The sequence below is a fragment of the Phyllobates terribilis genome, unplaced genomic scaffold, assembly GCF_046119375.1.
Source record: "Phyllobates terribilis strain yellow unplaced genomic scaffold, ASM4611937v1 Scaffold_3__8_contigs__length_932513732, whole genome shotgun sequence".
Classification (NCBI taxonomy): domain Eukaryota; kingdom Metazoa; phylum Chordata; class Amphibia; order Anura; family Dendrobatidae; genus Phyllobates; species Phyllobates terribilis.
The window spans coordinates 289,459,467-289,481,424 of NW_027362763.1; the positions used below are offsets into that span (position 1 = coordinate 289,459,467).

The window sequence follows — 21,958 nt, forward strand, 5'->3', positions numbered from 1 at the left end:
AGTTATTACATATATCAAACTGAAATAGCTGTTGCAAAAACACCAATTTTTATATAACATTAAGCTTAAGATTAATAGGGGTGCCCAAACTTTTTCATATAACTGTATTTACTAATGGCTTTAGAATAAAATTGAATTTACTTCAATTTGTCAGGATTTTTTTTTTTTTAGGTCAAAAATTTGTAAGGCCAAGACACAAAAATGGCCACAGCCTGTGATGATACCACTACCGTGCTAAAGTTGTCAGGCTCACTGATGTAAATCTATATAGCTTCTTAATAAAAAAAAAAAAAAAAAAATCAACAAAGTAAAAGTAAAATGTCGTCACATCTTTTTTTTTTCTTTTTTTTTTTTTTTTTTTTTTTTTTTTTTTTAAGTTGTGGTTATTTTATGAATCCCTCTTCTTTCTCAACCATTTGTAAGCTCAGCTGGAATAGTCACTTTGCTGTTTGTAATTTTTTTTTTCTTATAATTATATTTTTGATGTAGAAAGTAATAAAACAATGTGTCATGTTCATTTGCACTGTACTCGCCTGTATCGCACTGGCTGCCGCCGGCCTCTGTACCTGCAATCAAGGGTTCAGAAGCAGATGTGTCAGATTCCCCTCACCCTTTAACACCCCATAAAGCTCGATCTACCCACCGTACACATCACTCTAGTGCAGCAGACGATAAATCACGGGGTTGTGTTTTAGGCATGTGAGATTCCTGGCATGGTATTAGATGAGGCATCACATTAGCAGGGTAATATTACATGCTACCTTTGCTAATAGGACTTCTTACCACGGTGCGGAAAATGGCACACAAATTATCACATGTCAATCACTTACCATTCAATGCCCTAAAGTATAGACTTGCTCTTTTTTGTGGATTTCTAGCAGATTCTTTTATTAAAACATATTACTGATTGCTTTTAAAGTGATGTGAATCCGCCTTTTTAATTACTTTGTTTACTTTGTCTTACTCTCTAAATTTTCAGTTGTGGGCGACATCAGTATTTGCAAAACTAACATGTCTTTAAAACATAATTTAGGGTCTGTAAAGCCTTTTTCTAAAATTCCTTTAAATAAATAGTGGATGGTAGGATGAAGCAAAAAGTGTTAAAGGTCACTAGTCTAGTGGCCACACCGTTAGTCTTTGGCCCCCGGACCAGAGTCTTGTGAACCTCCTCCTACCTGCCGACATCTGTCACTCCGGGCCTACTAATCAGAAGAGGCACCAGGGTGTAGGTAGCTGGTTGGCATGGCTCTGTTTTGGTGGCCACTGGACCAGGGTTCTGCAAATTTTCTTGATCAACTCTAGTGGATAGCAAGAGGATATTCTCTACTTTACAGCACATAGACCTTAGAGGACCTGTCTGCTCTCCTAACATCAGCTTTCCCCATAAAATGGCTATCCTGCAGCATCTTTTTTGGACTTAATTGCATTGATCTGTTACTCTGTTCTTCCTCCTAGATATGTATGCCAGTAAATTGACAACTGGCTGGTTACAACTTTGGGTGAGGGGCTATGCCTACCCTACTCTACAGAGCCTGTCACTATCCAATCAGCAGGCAGTATTGGACTGTATAGGGACACACTTTATATTGTTATGGGGAATGAAAACACCCAGTTGTCAATTTAGTCATACATTTCTAAGAGGAATGGTACAAAACCTTCTGGCCAGAACATTTCATGGCTGCCTTAATGGCCTAGATATTTTTACCCATGCAGTGACATATTCCACTCTGATGTGTTGATTTTGCTGAGCTAAATTTTCATCTATTGCACATAGGAATTATTTTCACCTGTCATGCATACGGTTTGTGCTAATGTATTATTACCTTCTTTATTATCAGGAGATCCATGCACTGTGTCCTCACAGCTGGAGCTAGAAGAAGCTTTCCGGTTGTATGAACTAAATAAAGATTCTGAGCTGCTAATTCACGGTGAGAAAAATACAATACGTGAGTCACATTAATCAATACAGTAAAGTTATTCTTCTGTGGAGGGATTATTGATGGCTATTCATAATGCACTCGCTTTGTGTTAAATAAAAGTCATTTAATGGTGGCACAAATTAACTGCTGATGAAGAAAACAACATGTATTGTACAATGGCAATCATAATCTGTTACTTTACAGTCTTCCCCTGTACACCCGAGAGGCCGGGAATGCCCTGCACCGGAGAGGACAGTAAGTAGATTTAATGTGATTTTATGCATGTTTCAAAGGCAGAATAAGGAAACGAACACAATAAACACCCCAAACTTGTGATTCTTTTTTTTTTTTTTCTTCATATCACATATTCCAGGACATTAATGGAATGACCTATCCTTTAGATAAGCCATAAATATCAGATAAGTGGGCATCCGACTGCCGAAACCTTCACTGGTCTGCAGATCATGGTGCTTCACCGAGCTAGCGCCACTTTCATTATTTGCCAAGCGCCACTTTTTACATCTTATAGCAGCAGTTCCTGTTACTGCGGCTTGGTTCCATTCAACTGAACAACTAAAATAATATAGATTTGTAGTACAGTTTTTTCTTTTAGTTTTGGAGCCTGATCTTTGGAGCCTTTTAAAGTTCTCTTTGTTATATGGATACCTCAGATCTGCAACATGCAAACCAACTGATCTTTTATTTCAACTCTTAGCAGAATAAGAGACTGCAAGTAAAAAAAAAACATTGGTCTGTAGGGAAAAAAAAGATCAGAGACTTGTCTGGGTTTGGTATGGTTCACAAACCAAACGTGTACATTTCTAGGAGTCCATGATGTGAACGGACAGGACATGGTGGCCATCCTTGTTCCATCCATATGTTGTCTGCCTAAAAACTCATTTGTGAATACTGCCTTAGAAGAAGCCGATCAAGTCTGTAATTCTCCAGTCTGTAAAGACCTACTAATGAATGAGTCGGTGTCATGCCATACTAAGAGCATACAGAGTGTTAGTCTGGGAACACACAGTTGACCTTGGGCCTTTGCATTAAAGCCCCCGTCTCACATAGCGAGATCGCTGCTGTGTCACGGTTTTGGTGACGCAACAGCGACCTCACCAGCGATGTCGCTATGTGTGACACTTTGCAGCGATCAGGCCCCTGCTGTGAGGTCGCTGATCGCTGCAAAGTGTCCTGGACCATTTTTTGGTCGTTGCCCTCCCGCTGGTCAGCACACATCGCTGTGTGTGACCAGCGGTAGCAGCGATCAGGCTGGTAACTATGGTAAACATCGGGTTACTAGGGGCACACGCGCTCCTAGTAACCCACTGTTTATCATGGTTATGAGCCTGCTAAAGTGAGCAGTAACCTCCCGCTCACTGTAGCAGAGTGGTAACCATGATAAACAACGGGTTACTAGGTGCGCGTGTGCCCCTAGTAACCCGCTGTTTACCATGGTTATCAGCCTGCTCCTGCTTCAGCAGGCTCGTAACCAGGAGCAGGACATCGTGGAAAGATTCTTTCCACGATGTCGCTGCTCCCCTGATCGTTGGTGAGCCTGCCTGTTTGACAGCTCACCAGCAACCACATAGCGACGCAGCAACGATCCCTGACAGGTCGTATCGTTGTCGGGATCGTTGCAGTGTCGCTAAGTGTGACGGGGCCTTAAGACCTGAAACTGTGATGAGTCAACCCATTAATGTGACTACTGATCTATGTGATATCAGGCCACAATTTTGATTTTCAATAGTCTGAATGCAACATTGTACTGTCCAATGATATTACATTTTTCTGGAGAAGTCAGAAGTGCCAAAAATTTCAGACAAATGTTTCAAAGTTGAAGAATCAAACACATGAAAATCTGAACTCATTCTTTGCATGTTCAAATGTCAGTCTGCATATAGCTGCGGTTGTGTAGTAGCCATGCCATATAATCACACAATTAGGTTTCAGACCTAAACCTGCATTCTGCATGACCAACTGAAGCAAAACCAAAACATTTTGTATAACTTTCATTTTACTGTCAAACTTTTATCAGAGTCCATCTATCGGCGTGGAGCAAGACGGTGGCGGAAACTATACTGTGCAAATGGACATACATTCCAAGCCAAGAGATTTAACAGAGTAGGTGTTATTAGGCTGAAGTAGCTTTGTTTTTATACATAGTATGTTCTTTTAATTACACAGACAAACCTATAGCAAGTGTAATTTTGGGCTCTATTACTGCTATTCTATTAAAGAGGTTATCCAGGATTATTTTTTTATTACTATTACAATGTGCATACAGTCCTGCATCAGCGCTGGTGGTGCTTGCTATTCCATTCCCACAACACGCACAACTACACGACAGCTACTATGCCCTGATGCCACACGCCTTACCATGTTCGTCTGTGCTTCATTCACAATAAAAAGATGCAATTCAAATGAAACTTCTGAGAGTTCGGTGAATGTCTCTTCTAAGATTGACTTGGCAGAACAGGTTTACAAATGAGCACACAACAGGATGAAGCTGGTGAAATAAACCTGTTGTGTTCAGTCAGCCAAGGAGTTTTGTTTTTTTGTCTCCTGTCACATCCCTGCTGCACAGCTGAGTGAGTAGATAAGTTATATTTGTCCACGATGCCGGTCCTCTCGACAGTTCAGGCATGTCTGAAACAGTGTTTCTTCAGGCTGCAGCCCATCCTTACACCTGACTAGGACGGGTTGCAGCTTGAAATATGTGACAGTGGGCATTTTATCACATTCTCGGAGAACCCCTTTTATAGGGAAACGGTCACCCGTTTTTTGCTATCCCATCTGAGAACAGCATGACATAGAGTAGACACCATGGTTCCAATGATGTCATTTACTGAGCTTCTTTCTGCAGTTTTGATTAAAGTCCCTGTTTTTCACTACTGGCGATCTATAACTTCTGTAAATGCTGATCTCTGTATAACCCCACGACACCACTGATTTGACAGTTTTCTATGTACACCGTGCATAGCCGAAAGCTCTTAATCAGTGGTGGGAGGGGAGTTGTACACAGCTCATGAACATAAGGACTATGTGGCAGCTGGTTTACTAGTCCACTAGTGATAATCTCCTTCTAAGGGTTTTGTTTTTTGTAAACTTGTTTTATTGAAGATTGTACATCATAACATAGGGCTTTGGGGGTGAGCCCTACCCTACAGAGCCTGCCACTGTCCAATCATCAGGCAGTATTGGACTGTATAGGGACACACTTTATATTGTTAAGGGGAATGAAAACACCCAGTTGTCAATTTAGCCATACATTTCTAAGAGGAATGGTACAAAGCATCATCATAGAACAAAAGAACAAACCGCATTTCTCGTTCTACATTAATACTGTCTGGCAAAGTTAATCCTGTCCTTAACATACCATGGGTCTTATATATTGACCAAGAGCATAGGACACCAATGTTGGGTACCAAATATCACATAATTTAATTGAGAGAATATTCCTCATTGCCTGGGAGTCAAAGGAGAATCAAACAAAGGCTACCATACCTTATCAAATTTTTGAGGACAGTGTCTACTTTTATATACCACCCTCTCATCGGAAGCTGAAGTATTTACCATATTGACCCAGTGTGAAATCTGCGGGGGTCTTCTATCCATTCATCTCATGGTGATAGCCTTGCGAGCCAAAAACAATGGTTCCCTGAGAAGAGTGCAAGGCTAACGAGGCCAGGTCTCCTCATCAAGGATTCATAACAAATATACCTTAGGACAGAATGGTACAGGGGATTGTATGATCTCGATGAGAATAGCTATGACCTCTTTTCAAAAGTCTGCAATAGGAGGGCAGTACTACATGAGGTTTATTAAATCTGCCATCTCTTCCCCCACACCTATGGCAATCTGCATTGGTAGAGCTACCCATTTTATATAACCTGCTAGGTGTCAGGTAGCATTGATGGACTATATACATTTGGTCTAGCTTGTTATTAATTACTGGTGAAACCTATTGTGGGGAGGTCAAGGCCTCGCTCCTATCTTCCTCTGATAGTGAGAGTATTACCATTTGGCCTCAACCAACAATGGTGATGAGGAACATCTCCTGCTTAGTAGCTGGGTGTATGAAAAGGGGATCAACCCCTTGGGTCCCTGGCTCCCTAAAATCCTTATCAGGGGGAATGAAGGATATGGGAGAATTGCCAATATCTGGGAACCGGGTATTTGATGCATGTATTAGTTGCAGATATCTAAAGGCGTGTCTGGGGGCTTGATGGAGCTGTTGACATTGCTCGAAGGAAACACTGGATATATATATACCTGTGTCAGTGTCTTAAGCCCCAAGTTCGACCCAAACTGAGCAACTCTGGAATGTAGAAATTCAGGAATAGCACTGTTACGCCATAAGGGGGACTCAGCTACTGTGTCTTTGAATTGAAAAATCTTTTTGATGGCTCTCCACACTTGGACCGCAAGTCTGTGAATTGACCGTAAGGAGCATGAGTATTGCTCTGGTGCCTTCAATAACCCCCATCGACTCTGAAGACTCAAACTGTGCACATGGTGATGTTCAGAATTAGGCAAATAATTATCTTCTATCCGGTATTGTAGAAAGTGAAGTTGGCCAGCTTAGTAGTATAAGATATAAAAGTGATTTTTTTTTTCTTTTCTTCAGAATTAGACGAAGTAGCCCAGTAAGTGACACATCGCTGGAATCAGGCCCTCTGCCCTATATTATGTTGCTCTTAGATTAGGTGGCAAAAACCTGCTGATAGATTCCCTTTAAATAGAAACTGTGGTGGTAGAATTGTCTCGTATTGAAGACGAGAAGCTTTATTAATAGCAATGCAGACAAAGATGGAGGTGTTGTCTGTAGCAACCGATTTTATCTGTTTTCCAGTACAAACTCGAGAATGAAAGCTCGAATGTGACTATCGGCAGATCCAGCTTTGTCTGCACCACTTTTATGTGGCCCTAAATGTGATGTGCTTGACATCATTGTAGAAATCCTATCCTCAGAAAAGTTGTCTTCCGTTGTATACGGAAGTATATACTAAGGCCTAGTGTGTTGCCATTCCTGCTAATGGTTGGAGGTGCCTGCATCATGTATTTATGGACTATATAAGCTACACGCTGTTGTGAATATGTATTTTATGTGTGGGTCTCTTTCCAGCGAGCGCACTGTGCCATCTGCACTGACCGAATATGGGGACTAGGAAGACAGGGTTACAAATGTATCAACTGCAAGCTGCTGGTCCACAAGAAATGCCACAAACTAGTCAGCATTGAGTGCGGACGGCACACGATAGCAGTAAGTAATGGTGTTTATTCTACTGTTAGTAAGCTTGTGATTTATGTAGAGATGTGCATATCTGTAATATGCTTTTATTTTTATTAATATTGCAGGAACCCATCATACCTCCAGACACTCCAAGCATGAATCCACAAATTGAGCCAGGTACATAAGAAGCACTGTATCATAAGAAGAAAAGCTCACTCATACAGTTGTGCTCAAAAGTTTACATACCCCAGCAGAATTTTTCCTTTCTTGGCCTTGTTTCGGAAAATAGGAATGATAACAAAAACCTTTTTCTCCACACATGGTTATTGGTTGGGTGAAGACATTTATTGTGAAACTACTGTGTTTTCTCTTTTTTAATCTTAATGACAACCAAAAACATCCAAATGACCATGATCAAAAGTTCACATACCCTGGTGATTTTGGCCTGATAACATGCACAGAATTTGACACAAATTGGTTTGAATGGCTACTAAAGGTAACATTCTCACCTGTGACTGGTATTATCAATTCCTTGGATATTTTTTTGTATCCCTTTCCTGTGTTATACAGTTCAACTACCTTTTCCCGCAGATCAGTTGACAATTCTTTGGCTTTCCCCATGACTCACAATCCAGAAACGTCAGTGGCTGGATGAAAGATGCAAGAGTCTGTCTGGATCCCAGAAACTCACTCAGCTTTTCTGCACACACACTGATTACAAGCAAACAGGTCACAGGTGAGGATGTTACCTTTAGTAGCCATTCAAACCCATTTGTGTCAAATTCTGTGCATGTTATCAGGCCAAAATCACCAGGGTATGTGAACTTTTGATCAGGGTCATTTGGATGTTTTTGGTTGTCATTAAGATTTAAAAAGAGAAAACACAATAGTTTGACAATAAATGGCTTCACCCAACCAATAACCATGAGTGGAGAAAAAGTTTTTTTGTTATCATTCATATTCTCTGAAACAAGGCCAAGAAAGCAAAAATTCTGCCGGGGTATGTAAACTTTTGAGCACAACTGCATATTTTTACGACACATTAATAATCCTATATGCGAGATACTGTTAGCATGTTTGCCATAGAGCTAGGCTGTGTAGGGAATTTAACAATTTTTATGATTTAATAGCTTATTCCCATCACCTCTATTTTTGTCTGCATTGCTACAAATAAAGCCTCTCATCTTCAGGACCAAACAGTTTTACCAGCATAGAATGCTATTGAGTGATTTTGGGTTTCAAGGGGTTGTCCAGGCTGGGGGTTCAAGTTGGCAGTTATGTTGTGACTGCAGACAATTGAATCCTCACAGTGCACACTTGTCAGGATTCTTCGGCGTCGGGACTGGGTGATCATGTACGATTTCCATACTTCCAGCCACATTTTTACTAGACGTGTCCCGCTGTTCTTAATTCGCTTGTATTGAGTGAGGCTGTGCACATCTAGTCAGCATGTGACTGCATGCATGCAAATCGCATACTTGTGGTCACACTCCCCCCGACTGCTGGCACCGGAGTATCATTGTGTCCTGTGAGGATCCACAAGTCTGTAGTCACTTAATGATTGTAGACTTGAATCCCATGCCTGTACAACTCCTTTAAGGAATAAAGTTTCTCCACACCATACCTGGCGGATGCTGGCTACTTATTGCACAAGAACCAATTGATCAGATGATTGCTGATTCAAGTCCCTAAGGGGTCTAAAAAAAAATAAAATTTGGCATCAACATCTATAAAAGCCTGATCTATTAAAATAAAAAAAACTTTAACACGTACAGTGAAGGCCACAAAGCAAAAAAGAAAATTGAAACCTTATAATTACCATTTTTCAGTGCACCTCTGCTAAAAAATGCAATAAGTAGTCAAAACATTGTATGCACCCCAAAATGGTATCAATAAAACATCAGCTTTCCATGCACACAAGCCCTCATACAACTCAATTGGCAGAAAAATAAAAGTTCTGTGTCCTCAAAAAATGAAAAATGACGTTGCCCCGTCCTTTTTAACACACAATGAATGTTGTAAATGAATGGTGTCCTTCAAAATGATGGAAAAATTAAACATTATGGCTCTTGGAAAAAGTAGATATAAAAACGGAAGTGCAAAAATTGGCCTTGGTGGGATGGGATAAAAACTCTTCCCCTAATAATAATAATCTTTTTATTTATATAGCGCCAACATATTCCGCAACGCTTTACCATTCAGACAATTTACCAACATTATCGCCACTGTCCCCATTAGAGCTCACAATCTATATTCTATATCAATATGTCTTTGGAGTGTGAGAGGAAGCCGGAGAACCTGGAGGAAACCCACACAAACACGGGGAGAACATACAAACTCCTTGCAGATGTTGTCCTTGGGGAGATTTGAACCCAGGACCCCAGCGCTGGAAGGCCACAGTGCTAATCACTGAGCCACTGTGCTGCCCTTCCCCTGATAATTACAGCACTATGTTCTAACTCTTACAGCTCATTTACTAAGGGACCGGCCATCTTGGAGATCGAGCAGCAATGGCTGAACATGCACCGTGCTTACAAGCTCTTTCCAATAGAGCTTGTAAGTGCTGGTCGAGATCGCTTGACTGCGCTGTTAGTCCCCGATCCCGGCCAGCTTCAGGATTGCTGTGATGCTGTAGAGCCAAAGCTCATATTGCAGCATCGGAGAGCGCATGGTTTGGACCAGAGGCGTAACGATGCCACTAGTTTGAATTTTCAATTAAGTGTTAGTGACCAATCAAGCCGAGAGGCTGGGGACGCAGAATATGGGACAAACAATTAAACCAAGCCAGCAGAATGGTTTTTATATTATGTAATATATTTTAATTCTGAAGAGCTAGATACATTGGTAGATCCCGAGTACATGGTGACTGGACATAGGACTGGTAAATATATTCAGCTCACATCTGCCACTACAGTACTGGGATTTATCTTAGCTGCTGGTTTGTTTCTCCATTATGTCATAAAATGAGAAAACTGAAAAGAGAATTGAACTCTAGGGTGCTTCAGTCCAAACTATAACAAAACGCATCCATAATAGAGAATTGGGCATTACGTGACCAATGTGCATAAATTACATACTGAATGCCAGCTGTTGGATAACTGTAACCTGCAATGCCAGCTGTGGTATCTCACATCCCCTGTATATTTACATAGCCCAGCTCACCAAAGCCCCTCAGGAGAATAACTAAGTGGCCTTACATTACCATATAGTGAGCAATCCCAGACTGAAGCGCACAAAGCCAGGAATGACCTGCTTTTAATTTTATTTTTTTTCTTTGCAGAATCAACTTACAGGCATAGGAGTCATAATAATATAGACCAGGATGGCGAAGAGAAAGAGGTAAATGATTTTTCCAGACTTTTATTCTGTGGCATAGTTGACTTGTTACTATTCAAGTTTTGGATTTTATTTTTTTTTATGTTTTATAATGATTCCAACCTAACATTGGTCGTATGTGTGGGAGTATGACATCCCTCAAGATGAAAACCAGGGAAACAGGCCATAATAGCACGCTCTTTGTTAGTAATTGTGTGTTCGCAGCTGCACTGCAAGAAGAAAAATACATTGCTTGTACAGGACAAGTGGCCTGTAATACCTGCTGTCATATATCTGATACTTTTATTACCCAGTGTACTTTAAATTGGATGTATTTCTTGGAATCAGGTAAGATCATTCCTTCAGAATAACGGCTTGGCCTCGAATCTTCTTCACCAATTTCCAATGTGTCACTTTTATTGAAGAAAGCAAAAAACAAACAAACAAAAAAACTGGACTTTCTGGTCATTCTGTTATTTTATGTATTTGCTTCCAACACCAAGATGATCCTTGAGCAGGGTTCATTGTCTCTGCATTGATTTCCTACATTGGCCAAATACTGCAATGCTCTAAAAGCAGAGGTGCAGATTTCTTTAAAAAATAAAAATAAAAAATCGCAAATTTAAAAGATATTTCTTATAGCTGGATTTCATGCGTTTTTCCCATGTTTCTTTGCATTGACTTGAAGCTTAGGAACTTGTGGTTTTTGTTTGGAATTCATTTTTTGTTTCTAATTTAATTGAAATCCCCAGATGGCTATCTTATCGAAAAAGTGGGGGCATTTATCAAGCTAAATTTGTCCAAAGTCTGGCCAAAAATCTATCTTTTATGACTTGCAACATATTTATGATGTGTTTCAGACACTTTTTACAACTTTCCCGACTAGGGTAGATGGCCTCGCTGAAAAGGGTTATCTCTGAAGGTGCTTGGCTTAAAGGTAATCTGTCAGTAGGATCACCCCTCCTAAACCGTTTAAATGGTCACGCAGGTCATCGGAAGCTGAATAAAATGATAACTTGATATCTGCAATCTGATGTATTATTCCTGAGAAATCCTAATTTTTCCTAATAAGTAAATGAGCTGTTAAGATCTACAGACTGGACACTGATCTCCCTGAGAATCTGCCTCCAAAACTTATTTTGGAAGTTACCAGTGTGAGATATGTAGATCAGGAGAGCAGACTGTCAGTCATTACATGTCTCGCACTGGGAACACCTTCTTTCATCTAAAATAAGCTCTGGAGGTAGATTCTCAGGGAGATCCGTGTCCAGCCAATATTTATATTTACATATAAAAAAAATGTAGATCTCTCTTAAATAAGACATCAGATTGCAGATATCAAGGTATAATTTTATTAAACTTTCTATGATCTGTATGTCCATGTAAACGGCGTAGGAGAGTTGATCCTACGGACACACTACATTTTCTGTGTGTCAAAATTTTGGCGCGCATTGTTTTCACAAATAAGCCATTGACAAAATTAGACACTATTATCAAACGTGTACCATTATGAGACATTTGGTGCATTTTAAGACTGTCTAGACTGTTTGCACTGTCTAAGAATTAAGCAGTTTTTATAAATATGCTCCATTAACTGAAAATACACTGCTCAAAAAAATAAAGGGAACACTCAAATAACACATCTTAGATCTGAATGAATGAAATATTCTCATTGAATACTTTGTTCTGTACAAAGTTGAATGTGCTGACAACAAAATCACACAAAAATCATCAATGGAAATCACATTTATTAACCAATGGAGGCCTGGATTTGGAGTCACCCCCAAAATTAAAGTGGAAAAACACACTACAGGCTGATCCAACTTTGATGTAATGTCCTTAACACAAGTCAAAATGAGGCTCAGTATTGTGTGTGGCCTCCACGTGCCTGTATGACCTCCCTACAACGCCTGGGCATGCTCCTGATGAGGTTGCGGATGGTCTCCTGTGGGATCTCCTCCCAGACCTGAACTAAAGCATCCGCCAACTCCTGGACAGTCTGTGGTGCAACGTAACGTTGGTGGATGGAGCGAGACATGATGTCCCAGATGTGCTCAATCGGATTCAGGTCTGGGGAACGGGCGGGCCAGTCCATAGCTTCAATGCCTTCATCTTGCAGGAACTACTGACACACTCCAGCCACATGAGGTCTGGCATTGTCCTGCATTAGGAGGAACCCAGGGCCAACCCACCTGCATATGGTCTCACAAGGGGTCTGAGGATCTCATCTGGGTACCTAATGGCAGTCAGGCTACCTCTGGCGAGCACATGCAGCGCTGTGCGGCCCTCCAAAGAAATGCCACCCCACACCATTACTGACCCACTGCCAAACCGGTCATGTTGAAGGATGTTGCAGGCAGCAGATCGCTCTCCACTGCGTCTCCAGACTCTGTCACGTCTGTCACATGTGCTCATTGTGAACCTGCTTTCATCTGTAAAGAGCACGGGGCGCCAGTGGCGACTTTGCCAATCCTGGTGTTCTGTGGCAAATGCCAAGCGTCCTGCACGGTGTTGGGCTGTGAGCACAACCCCCATCTGTGGACGTCGGACCCTCATACCACCCTCATGGAGTTGGTTTCTAACCGTTTGTGCAGACACATGCACATTTGTGGCCTGCCGGAGGTCATTTTGCAGGGCTCTGGCAGTGCTCCTCCTGTTCCTCCTTGCACAAAGGCGGAGGTAGCGGTCCTGCTGCTGCGTTGTTGCCCTCCTACGGCCCCCTCCTCGTCTCCTGGTGTACTGACCTGTCTCCTGGTAGCGCCTCCAGCCTCTGGATATTGAGCTGACAGACAAAGCAAACCTTCTTGCCACAGCTCACATTGATGTGCCATCCTGGATGAGATGCACTACCTGAGCAACTTCTGTGGGTTGTAGAGTCCGTCTCATGCTACGAGTGTGAAAGCACAACCAACATTCAAAAGTGACCAAAACATCAGCCAGAAAGCATTGGTACTGAGATGTGGTCTGTGGTCCCCTCCTGCAGAACCACTCCTTTATTGAGGGTGTCTTGATAATTGCCAATAATTTCCATCTATTGTCTATTCCATTTGCACAACAGCATGTGAAATTGATTGTCAATCAGTGTTGCTTCCTAAGTGGACAGTTTGATTTCACAAAAGTTTGATTTACTTGGAGTTATATTCTGTTTGTGTTCCCTTTATTTTTTTGAGCAGTGTATAATTGCTAAAGTGGGCATATCTGTAGATGGTTATTATTTTTTTAGGACTTGTGTTGTAATGGGCTCTGTAATGGGTTAAGATTTCTTGCAAATTGCCACCATCCAGTGTAAAAAAAAAAAAATCCTTTGCAGTCTAAGCCTTACATATTTCTTTCAATTTGGGAGATTGTATGAATAATTTTCAATCCAAATTAAATTTGTTGGTAAACAATTGAAAACAAATGTGGAGGGCAAAAAACCAGCACATGACCTTCAGTTGCTTGGTGTCATCTGGACGTTGGCAGTGTAACGTTTCACATCTACTAGTTAGCGTTTTTCCTGTGGACTGTGCTCGCCTGCCATGTCCACACTATCTTCTCTTTAATGATAGTGGGAATGTGGATTTTACCGGGGCCATCGTATACTTACAGCAACAATGTAATATGTGAAAAAACAGTTTTGTTTGCGATCCTTAACATGCTAAGATAGAAAATCCCTTTTTTATCAAATCTGTGCTTAAAGTGAACCTATCACCAAAAAATGCTATTAACCTGCAGATGTGGGTTTAATCTGCAGGTTAACAGTGTTGTTATGCTGCCCGGCGCCTGCACTTAGCTGAACGCTGCGGGGGGGGAGGAATTAACTTATATTCTCCCTGGCAACGTTACGGTTTCAGTCACGGAGGCGGCACTGGCGCTGGTTCAGTCATTGCTCTGAGTATACAGGGTTGCGGCTGTATCCGCACCCCCTGCCCTGACTGACAGCCAGCCCCAATACCGGGGGCGCGATTACAGCTGCTGCTCTGTATACTCAGAGAGGTGACTGAACCAGCGCTGGCAACCACCGCTCTATGTACTCAAAGCTATGACTGAACCGGTGCTGCCCCCATGACTGAAGCTGGAACGCTGCCGGGGAGAATAAAGTTAATTTTCTCCCTAGAGCGTTAGACTAAGTGCAGTCGGCGGGCAGAATAATAACGCTAATAACCTGCAGATTAACCCCATATCTGCTGGTTAATAGCATTTTTTTTTCTGGTGACAGGTTCCCTTTAAACAAGTAATGCGTGGGTTCATCTCTGGAAAGTTTAATCCCCAGATACCCAAACATCAGGATCTTATGGGTTTTTTTAGAGGAGTTATTCAATGAGCTTCTGTAATAACTGTGTAGGAACCTGTCATCTCTGCATATTGCAGGCAGGGTGAAGGCTAGGTTCCTTGTCATGATCAAGCAGATGTACACTACTTGCAATCTACTAATATAAACACCTAGGTGCTGTGTTTCTGCACGGTACGGAGCAATACTTTGATATATCTTCCACCAAATATGACAATTCAGATTTGACTGGAGTGGAGCTTAGCATAATTTCCTTTCCCCGTTATTCGGAGGTGGCAGGGAGCTGAGATCTGACTGACTACATACAAGAAACCTACAGTGAGGACCGATGGTAGGGTTGCCAACTTGACTTTTTTCAACACCGCTTAATAAAAAATCACAGACAGACAATATTTTTTTATAGACACATTGTAAAACAATAATAAATCATTATGATTATAGGTGATCCATGTCTACAGCCCAAAATTCTGATACGGAGACATCAGCTGTGAAATAATTACAGTTCAAATAATCTGTATAAATTCCTTCAGCTTAAAAAAAAAAAAAAAAAACCAGACGCCTTACATGTTTTTCCATGGACAATCCCTATTTTTATGGAATTTCTGATGATGGCTATAGCAGTTTTTATACCTGCAGATCTGATGGCAGTACTAAGGCAGAGAATCTTTTTAGGGGGCTCAGAGATGTGCTATATTGAAGGAAGGCAGTGCCTTAGATCATCTTATAAATGTTCCTGCTCTTTCCTGACACTTTTGTAAGACTCCTGTTAGGCTCCAGATATATTTTAGAAATCATAAATGACACCGTAACCCACTTTTCTAGCATGCACTCACGCTGTGAAGAAAGATAGGTTTTGATAGTAATGAATTGAATACAGCTGATTGAGCCAGCGTACTTTGGTCCTATTTCTTCTTTCTATCCCTACAATAAAGGGTTCTATAAGCTTAGTTGTATTTGTCCTCGGGAGTCTTCCATGAAAGCTGCTCTACCTGAGTTATCCTCTTCTTCCCCACCAGTTCAGACTGCCTGAATAGCTACAAAATGCTGCTCAAACATGAAATGGCCGCTTTAATCAGCTTCTTTTGGTCTCTCCTTTTTTAACAGGCAAGAAACAGCAGGGACAGTGATAAGCCCCCCTCCAGCCTAGGATTGCAAGATTTTGACCTGCTTCGAGTTATTGGCAGAGGAAGCTATGCAAAGGTCCTGCTAGTGCGGTTAAAAAAGACCGAGCGCATCTATGCAATGAAGGTGGTGAAAAAAGAACTGGTTAATGATGATGAGGTACGCATCTTATACATCATCCTATGTAAACACTCATTTTGCATTAGAAGTTGAATTTCTTAAAGAGGTTGTCCAGAATATTGTAGGTGATGGTTACTGAACCAAGCACTGCTGCTATGTCAGCTGAACCTGCCAATTTCAGGGCAGCCAGCAACTAATGTGTGTAAATGATAAAGCTGCTGGCTGCCATGTGTTCAGCCATCTTAGGCTCTGTTTACATTATTTTTTATTTCTCCGTTTAACATGTTTTTTGGGTAAAGCTCCCAACCTCTACATTAAATGGATGCTTTGCAGTGGCTGGGATGGAGTGGTGTGATCATCTTCACTATTCCTTACCTTTTATTCCAGTATACTGGTGTATACTGGCCACAATGACCCAATGCTGGAGTCGATGCTGCTTTTTATGAATACAGAGTATATGGGTTTCTTTTTGACTGCATCACTCGGCACCATTTACTACGGAGCCACAAACTATATTTAAACAAAGGTGGAAACGTCTTGAGAAGTCTTGTCAGTTCCAGACGCAAGGTTAAATTTCCTAACCTCTTTTAAAGAGGTGTGATACATGTTATGGTGCACTCTAAAGGTATGGAGGTGATGTACAGCTGAATGTGTTCACTTTCCTAATAGTGTGATGACACCTTTAAATTGCTTTGTTAGTGCAGACAGCTGCATATACTACACAACCTCTTCAGTGCCCTGGTTTTCAACCTCTTGCAATGGGTACCATCAAAATCAGCAAACATTAGTACAATGAACTAAAATGGATAAAAATGTGAATCCTATAAGGAGTTTGATGATGACAACTCACAATTGTTTTATTCTTTGCATTTTGTCTTAAGCTTTGTATAAATTGCAGTTTGTTTTTTTCCTGATTTTTATTTTTCTTCTTTTGTAATTTTTTTAGGATATTGACTGGGTTCAGACAGAAAAGCATGTGTTTGAACAAGCCTCTAACCACCCTTTTCTTGTCGGACTGCACTCCTGTTTCCAAACAGAAAGCAGGTAATAATAGCACTGTGTATTGACCCCAGGCTTTTCCTGCTGTTAATGTACTGAATAAATATAGACTACTGTTTGCCTCCTTTTGCTGTTATGTTGATATATGGCTTACAGCTGTTGTGCACTGTGATCACATTCTCTGGCTGCGAGCGCAGGAGCTCAAGATACACAGTATGGCAGCTGATAAATTGCTCTCCGGCATTTATTTGTTGTCTTACCTGAGACATTCTGCTTTTTAGAGTTATTACGATCAGTAAAATAACTGCAGGCGTGATATAATAGTATCACACACAGCTTCTCATAGGGCTTTCAGATCCGGGCCCAAAAGCTGACATCAGACAGATTTGATTTCCCTTTTTTCATTTCCTTCAACTTCATAGAACATAGAGGCCATTTTGGGGGGGGTGAATCGGACATCATAGGCCATATTCAGTCATCGAAGCCAATCCATAGGAAATGCCATAGCTTGTACAACGCAGTATTACACAAGTTTAATTTATTTCTGCTACTATAATGAAAAACTTCAATTTAATTGTAAGATCTATTTAATGAAAATCCTAAAGAACTCACAGCAGATGCACCTTATCAATGCACTAGGAACAATTTATATTTTTTTGGTCATTTTTGGCAGAAGGTGGGGGGGTTAATGCTTTATAAAGTCTAGTTTTCAAACTTCAGGATATGATGGCTGTACCTTGTCCTGTCAGTTTGAGGTTGAGCCCACATATGTAGGACTTGTTTGCAGTACTGGAGCTGCTCAGACTATATTAGGGCCTGTGCACACGTTGCAGATTTGTTGCGTTTTTTTTCTGTGCAGATTTGTCACCTAACCTGAAGGGTTTCCTGATGCAGCAAAGTGAATGAGACTCCTGAAGTCTCATGCACACGTGGCTTATTTTTGACTTAGATTTCACCCATCCTATAGGGGGGAGTCTGTAACAAAAACGAGTTTTTGCTTTTTTTCATACCAAGAGATGCAGAAATGTCTGCAGCAAACACTCAGTGTGTGCACGTACCCTTCCTTAGCCTCATATTATTCACAAGAAAAAAAAAAAGTTAGAACTTGCGGTTGGATCCCCAGCAGTCAGCAAGTTTTATCTCTACCCTATAATTAAAGGATGATTTTATTTTTTGGGGGCAATAATGATATAATTCTTTGTAAATTAATGTATATTTGTACGTAATAACTGTGCCGTATGATAAAAATAATGGCATATGTCATTGACCATGTTCTGTACTTACACTTGTGCTTCTTTTGCTTTGTATCAGGTTGTTTTTTGTTATTGAATATGTAAATGGAGGAGATCTGATGTTTCACATGCAGCGTCAAAGGAAGCTTCCAGAAGAACATGCAAGGTTTGCTCACATTACATTAGTGTGCCAACTCAAACATAGTATATAGGAAGAAGTTCTCTATTACTTTTAGGATATGTTCCCATGATAAGCCTTTTGATGATGCAGATTTTTTGCACCTTTTCTGCCCCCATTAAGTAAATTGGGTTACTGGAGTTTTTTCATTTCATCTGAGTTTTTTTTTTTTTCATGCGTCTTTTGTTTTATGACTCTGCGTTGACTTTTTGGTCGCTCATGTTTTACATAAAGCGGCTTTGTTTTTGAGACTTCTTTGTATTTGGCTTTGACAAAACGTTGATACAGCTATGTGCGGATTACTTGTGTTTTTGATGTGTTTCCGCCTTGGAATGCACTGAAAACAATTTTGTGTTTTTTACTTTCTGATTTTCCACATGTAATGTAAGTCTATGGGGCAAATCCACATATAAAATTTCAGCGTATTCACAATAGAAATAGACATGTTGCAGAGCAACACACACAAGCAGATTATGCTGAGTGGAAAAGAAGCAGTGGGCATGAGATCTCTATAAATCCCATCCACTTTGCTGGAAATGTAAGATGCTGCTTTTTTTATTCAGCGAAAATAGTGTCAAAAATTCACCAAAACTCATTGTGGGCACACAGTCTTAGAAGTCAAGGCTCATGCATTGTAGATATAGCAACGTCTGACTAAGACTGTAGCGATGTCCTTGTTAATAAAATTAAATTCATAACACCTGACCTTTAATACCCGAAGCTTGTTCACATTTCTGCTGTTGTGTTTGTAGACTCAGTGCCTGACGGACCCTACTGACTTATAATGCTGTCAGTTGCAATGTCTGCTTTAACGGGTGAAAATAGTGCTACATTCTGCAACGCTGATGTGAACATGGCTTTGGATGTAAGTCTGTAGAAGAGAAATGGTGACCGTTCTTTTCCTGCCTTAGCCTGATTTCCTGCAGTAAAGTATAGTAATTGGATAGTCACAAAAAAAGAAAAATGATAAAAATATGAGCTAGATGAGTCAAAAGGAGAATAACGGCCGCAGCATAAATTATTTAACCTATTTTTCCGAGTATCCTTGATAAAATGTGTGTGCTCTTATTATAGAACCCTGCTTGCCTTGAGCACATAAAAATCTAAACTGTCTGTTGCTGCCAATGGGGCAGGCTGCATGCGCCTCCCCGTCTGGGTGCGGCCGCGTGCGCCTCCCCGTCTGGGTACGGCCGCGTGCGCCTCCCCGTCTGGGTGCGGCCGCGTGCGCCTCCCCGTCTGGGTGCGGCCGCGTGCGCCTCCCCGTCTGGGTGCGGCCGCGTGCGCCTCCCCGTCTGGGTGCGGCCGCGTGCGCCTCCCCGTCTGGGTGCGGCCGCGTGCGCCTCCCCGTCTGGCTGCGGCCGCGTGCGCCTCCCCGTCTGGCTGCGGCCGCGTGCGCCTCCCCGTCTGGCTGCGGCCGCGTGCGCCTCCCCGTCTGGCTGCGGCCGCGTGCGCCTCCCCGTCTGGCTGCGGCCGCGTGCGCCTCCCCGTCTGGCTGCGGCCGCGTGCGCCTCCCCGTCTGGCTGCGGCCGCGTGCGCCTCCCCGTCTGGCTGCGGCCGCGTGCGCCTCCCCGTCTGGCTGCGGCCGCGTGCGCCTCCCCGTCTGGCTGCGGCCGCGTGCGCCTCCCCGTCTGGCTGCGGCCGCGTGCGCCTCCCCGTCTTCTAAACTGCTGGGGATCCTGCAATAATCAAATGAACCTACGGCTCCAGCTAATTCCTCGGACGGCCCGTTGGCTGCTTTATGTACATAGAATAAAGACATTTCATGAGAGAATACACATTTTCACACTTTCCAATGAACGCTCTTGAATCATTAATTACAAATGTTTGCCCTGTATAGAGTGAGTGCAGAGAAGTATGGCGGGTAGGAAATAAAATGGCCTTTGTGTGGTATTAGGCTCGTCCACTTCTGCGTACATTTCTATTGGGCTGGATGGTGTCGGAGCATATTTTGCAGGTTCTAGTACGCCCCTATATGCTTCAGACCAGCCAGTTGTTTTTTCCCGGCTTTTCCTGGTGGTAATAGACTCCTGCTTTCCTCCCTCTAGGTTTTACTCTGCAGAAATCAGTCTGGCATTAAACTACCTCCACGAGCGAGGAATTATTTATAGAGATTTAAAGCTGGACAATGTCTTATTGGATTCTGAAGGGCACATAAAACTTACTGACTATGGCATGTGCAAGGTGAGGAAAATGCTTTATGGAATTTGTCCACTGAAGCGAACGCTCTCTGTTCACAATCACCCAGGAAAACAAAGCACTAGATCAGCTCGGAATATTGGAAGTAGTGGAGGGAAAGTGGGGCCATATGTGGTGGGGAAATGTCTGCTTTTATTACACCATAAATTGATGCATATTGCATTGATGGAAGACATAAGATCATCTAGGTCCCGGGTTCAGCAAAGCAGCAGTGATCCGGTGCGTCAGATCAGCATGTACCCTATATTGTAAGGATGTCTATGGGATGTGCCACACATCTGCCAATGTCTTGTTACAGATAACACAGGACAACTTCAGATGTCTTGTACAGGCCATGGCAGATTCAAGCTGTTTTACAGGCACATGGGGGACCTACACAGCATTAGAGGTTTTCATGTTGCGGCTGTTTGTATATTTAGAGCTATACTGTTGGTTCTATATAATGTATATGAACCCCTAATTGCTACTGCCAATTTTATTTTTTGCGCATTTGTGTTTTTTACATCGATATAGCCATATGAGGGCTTGTTTTTTTGACTCCATTCATTTTGCCATATAACATGGGAAGCAAAATCCAAATGTGGTGAAATTGAAAAAAAAAAATGTGATTCCAGCTTTTGTATTTTGTTTTTCTGATGTTTGTATTGTCGCCACTTTCAGAGACCTGTAAGTAAACATTTTGATTTTCAGTCCATAAACCAGTATAAGGGATTGTTGTTTTTTGTATTTTTTTCCGCTTCTTTTAGGGAGGTGCAGCAACCGAAAAAATGATATTCCAGCGGCGGTTTAGATTTTTTTTCCCCCTTTTTGTGCTTACATTATGGGCTAATTTTACTTAATATTTTGATAGATCAGATTTTTACAGAAGCGGTGATACCAGATATGTTTATTTGTTTTTGTTTTTTTAAGTGAAAAAGATGACAATTTGAAAAATATAAAATATATGTGTGTGTGTGTATATATGTGTGTACAGGTGTATGTACATGTGTATGTACCGTATTTTTTGGACTATATAAGATGCACTTTTTGCCTCAAATTTTGGAGGAAAGTGGGGGCGTGCGTCTTATAGTCCAAATACTATATACATGGCTGTGCGTGGTGGTGAGTGTGGGGGAGCGGCAGCGGGGGATCAGCGGGGCATAGGAGGCAGCAGTCGCCTGCTGCAGCCTACGCTGTGCCCACTACTAAAGAGAATGAATATTCCCTGCTCCCCACACCCATGGGCGTGGAGAGCAATGAATATTAATTTTTCTTAATAGCCGGCACACTGGAGTCGCAGGGCGACTCCTGCTGCCGCTCTGCGGTCTGTGTGCCCGCTATTAAAGCTCATGAATATTCCTTACAACCCACTCCCATGGGTTGCAGAGAATATCC

The 21,958-nt window shown here is 41.8% G+C and overlaps 1 protein-coding gene across 1 annotated transcript in view; it reads left to right on the forward strand.

Moving 5' to 3' along the window:
- PRKCI (protein kinase C iota) overlaps positions 1-21,958 on the forward strand; it is an 87,053-nt gene that overhangs the window by 46,575 nt on the left and 18,520 nt on the right. Inside the window, exons 3-12 of the mRNA XM_073674877.1 lie at positions 1,839-1,928; positions 2,124-2,174; positions 3,955-4,040; positions 7,045-7,182; positions 7,278-7,329; positions 10,433-10,491; positions 15,842-16,018; positions 16,926-17,023; positions 18,290-18,376; positions 20,434-20,569. Of these exons, the coding sequence (XP_073530978.1) occupies positions 1,839-1,928; positions 2,124-2,174; positions 3,955-4,040; positions 7,045-7,182; positions 7,278-7,329; positions 10,433-10,491; positions 15,842-16,018; positions 16,926-17,023; positions 18,290-18,376; positions 20,434-20,569 (974 nt within the window). The remainder of the gene's footprint in view (positions 1-1,838; positions 1,929-2,123; positions 2,175-3,954; positions 4,041-7,044; positions 7,183-7,277; positions 7,330-10,432; positions 10,492-15,841; positions 16,019-16,925; positions 17,024-18,289; positions 18,377-20,433; positions 20,570-21,958) is intronic.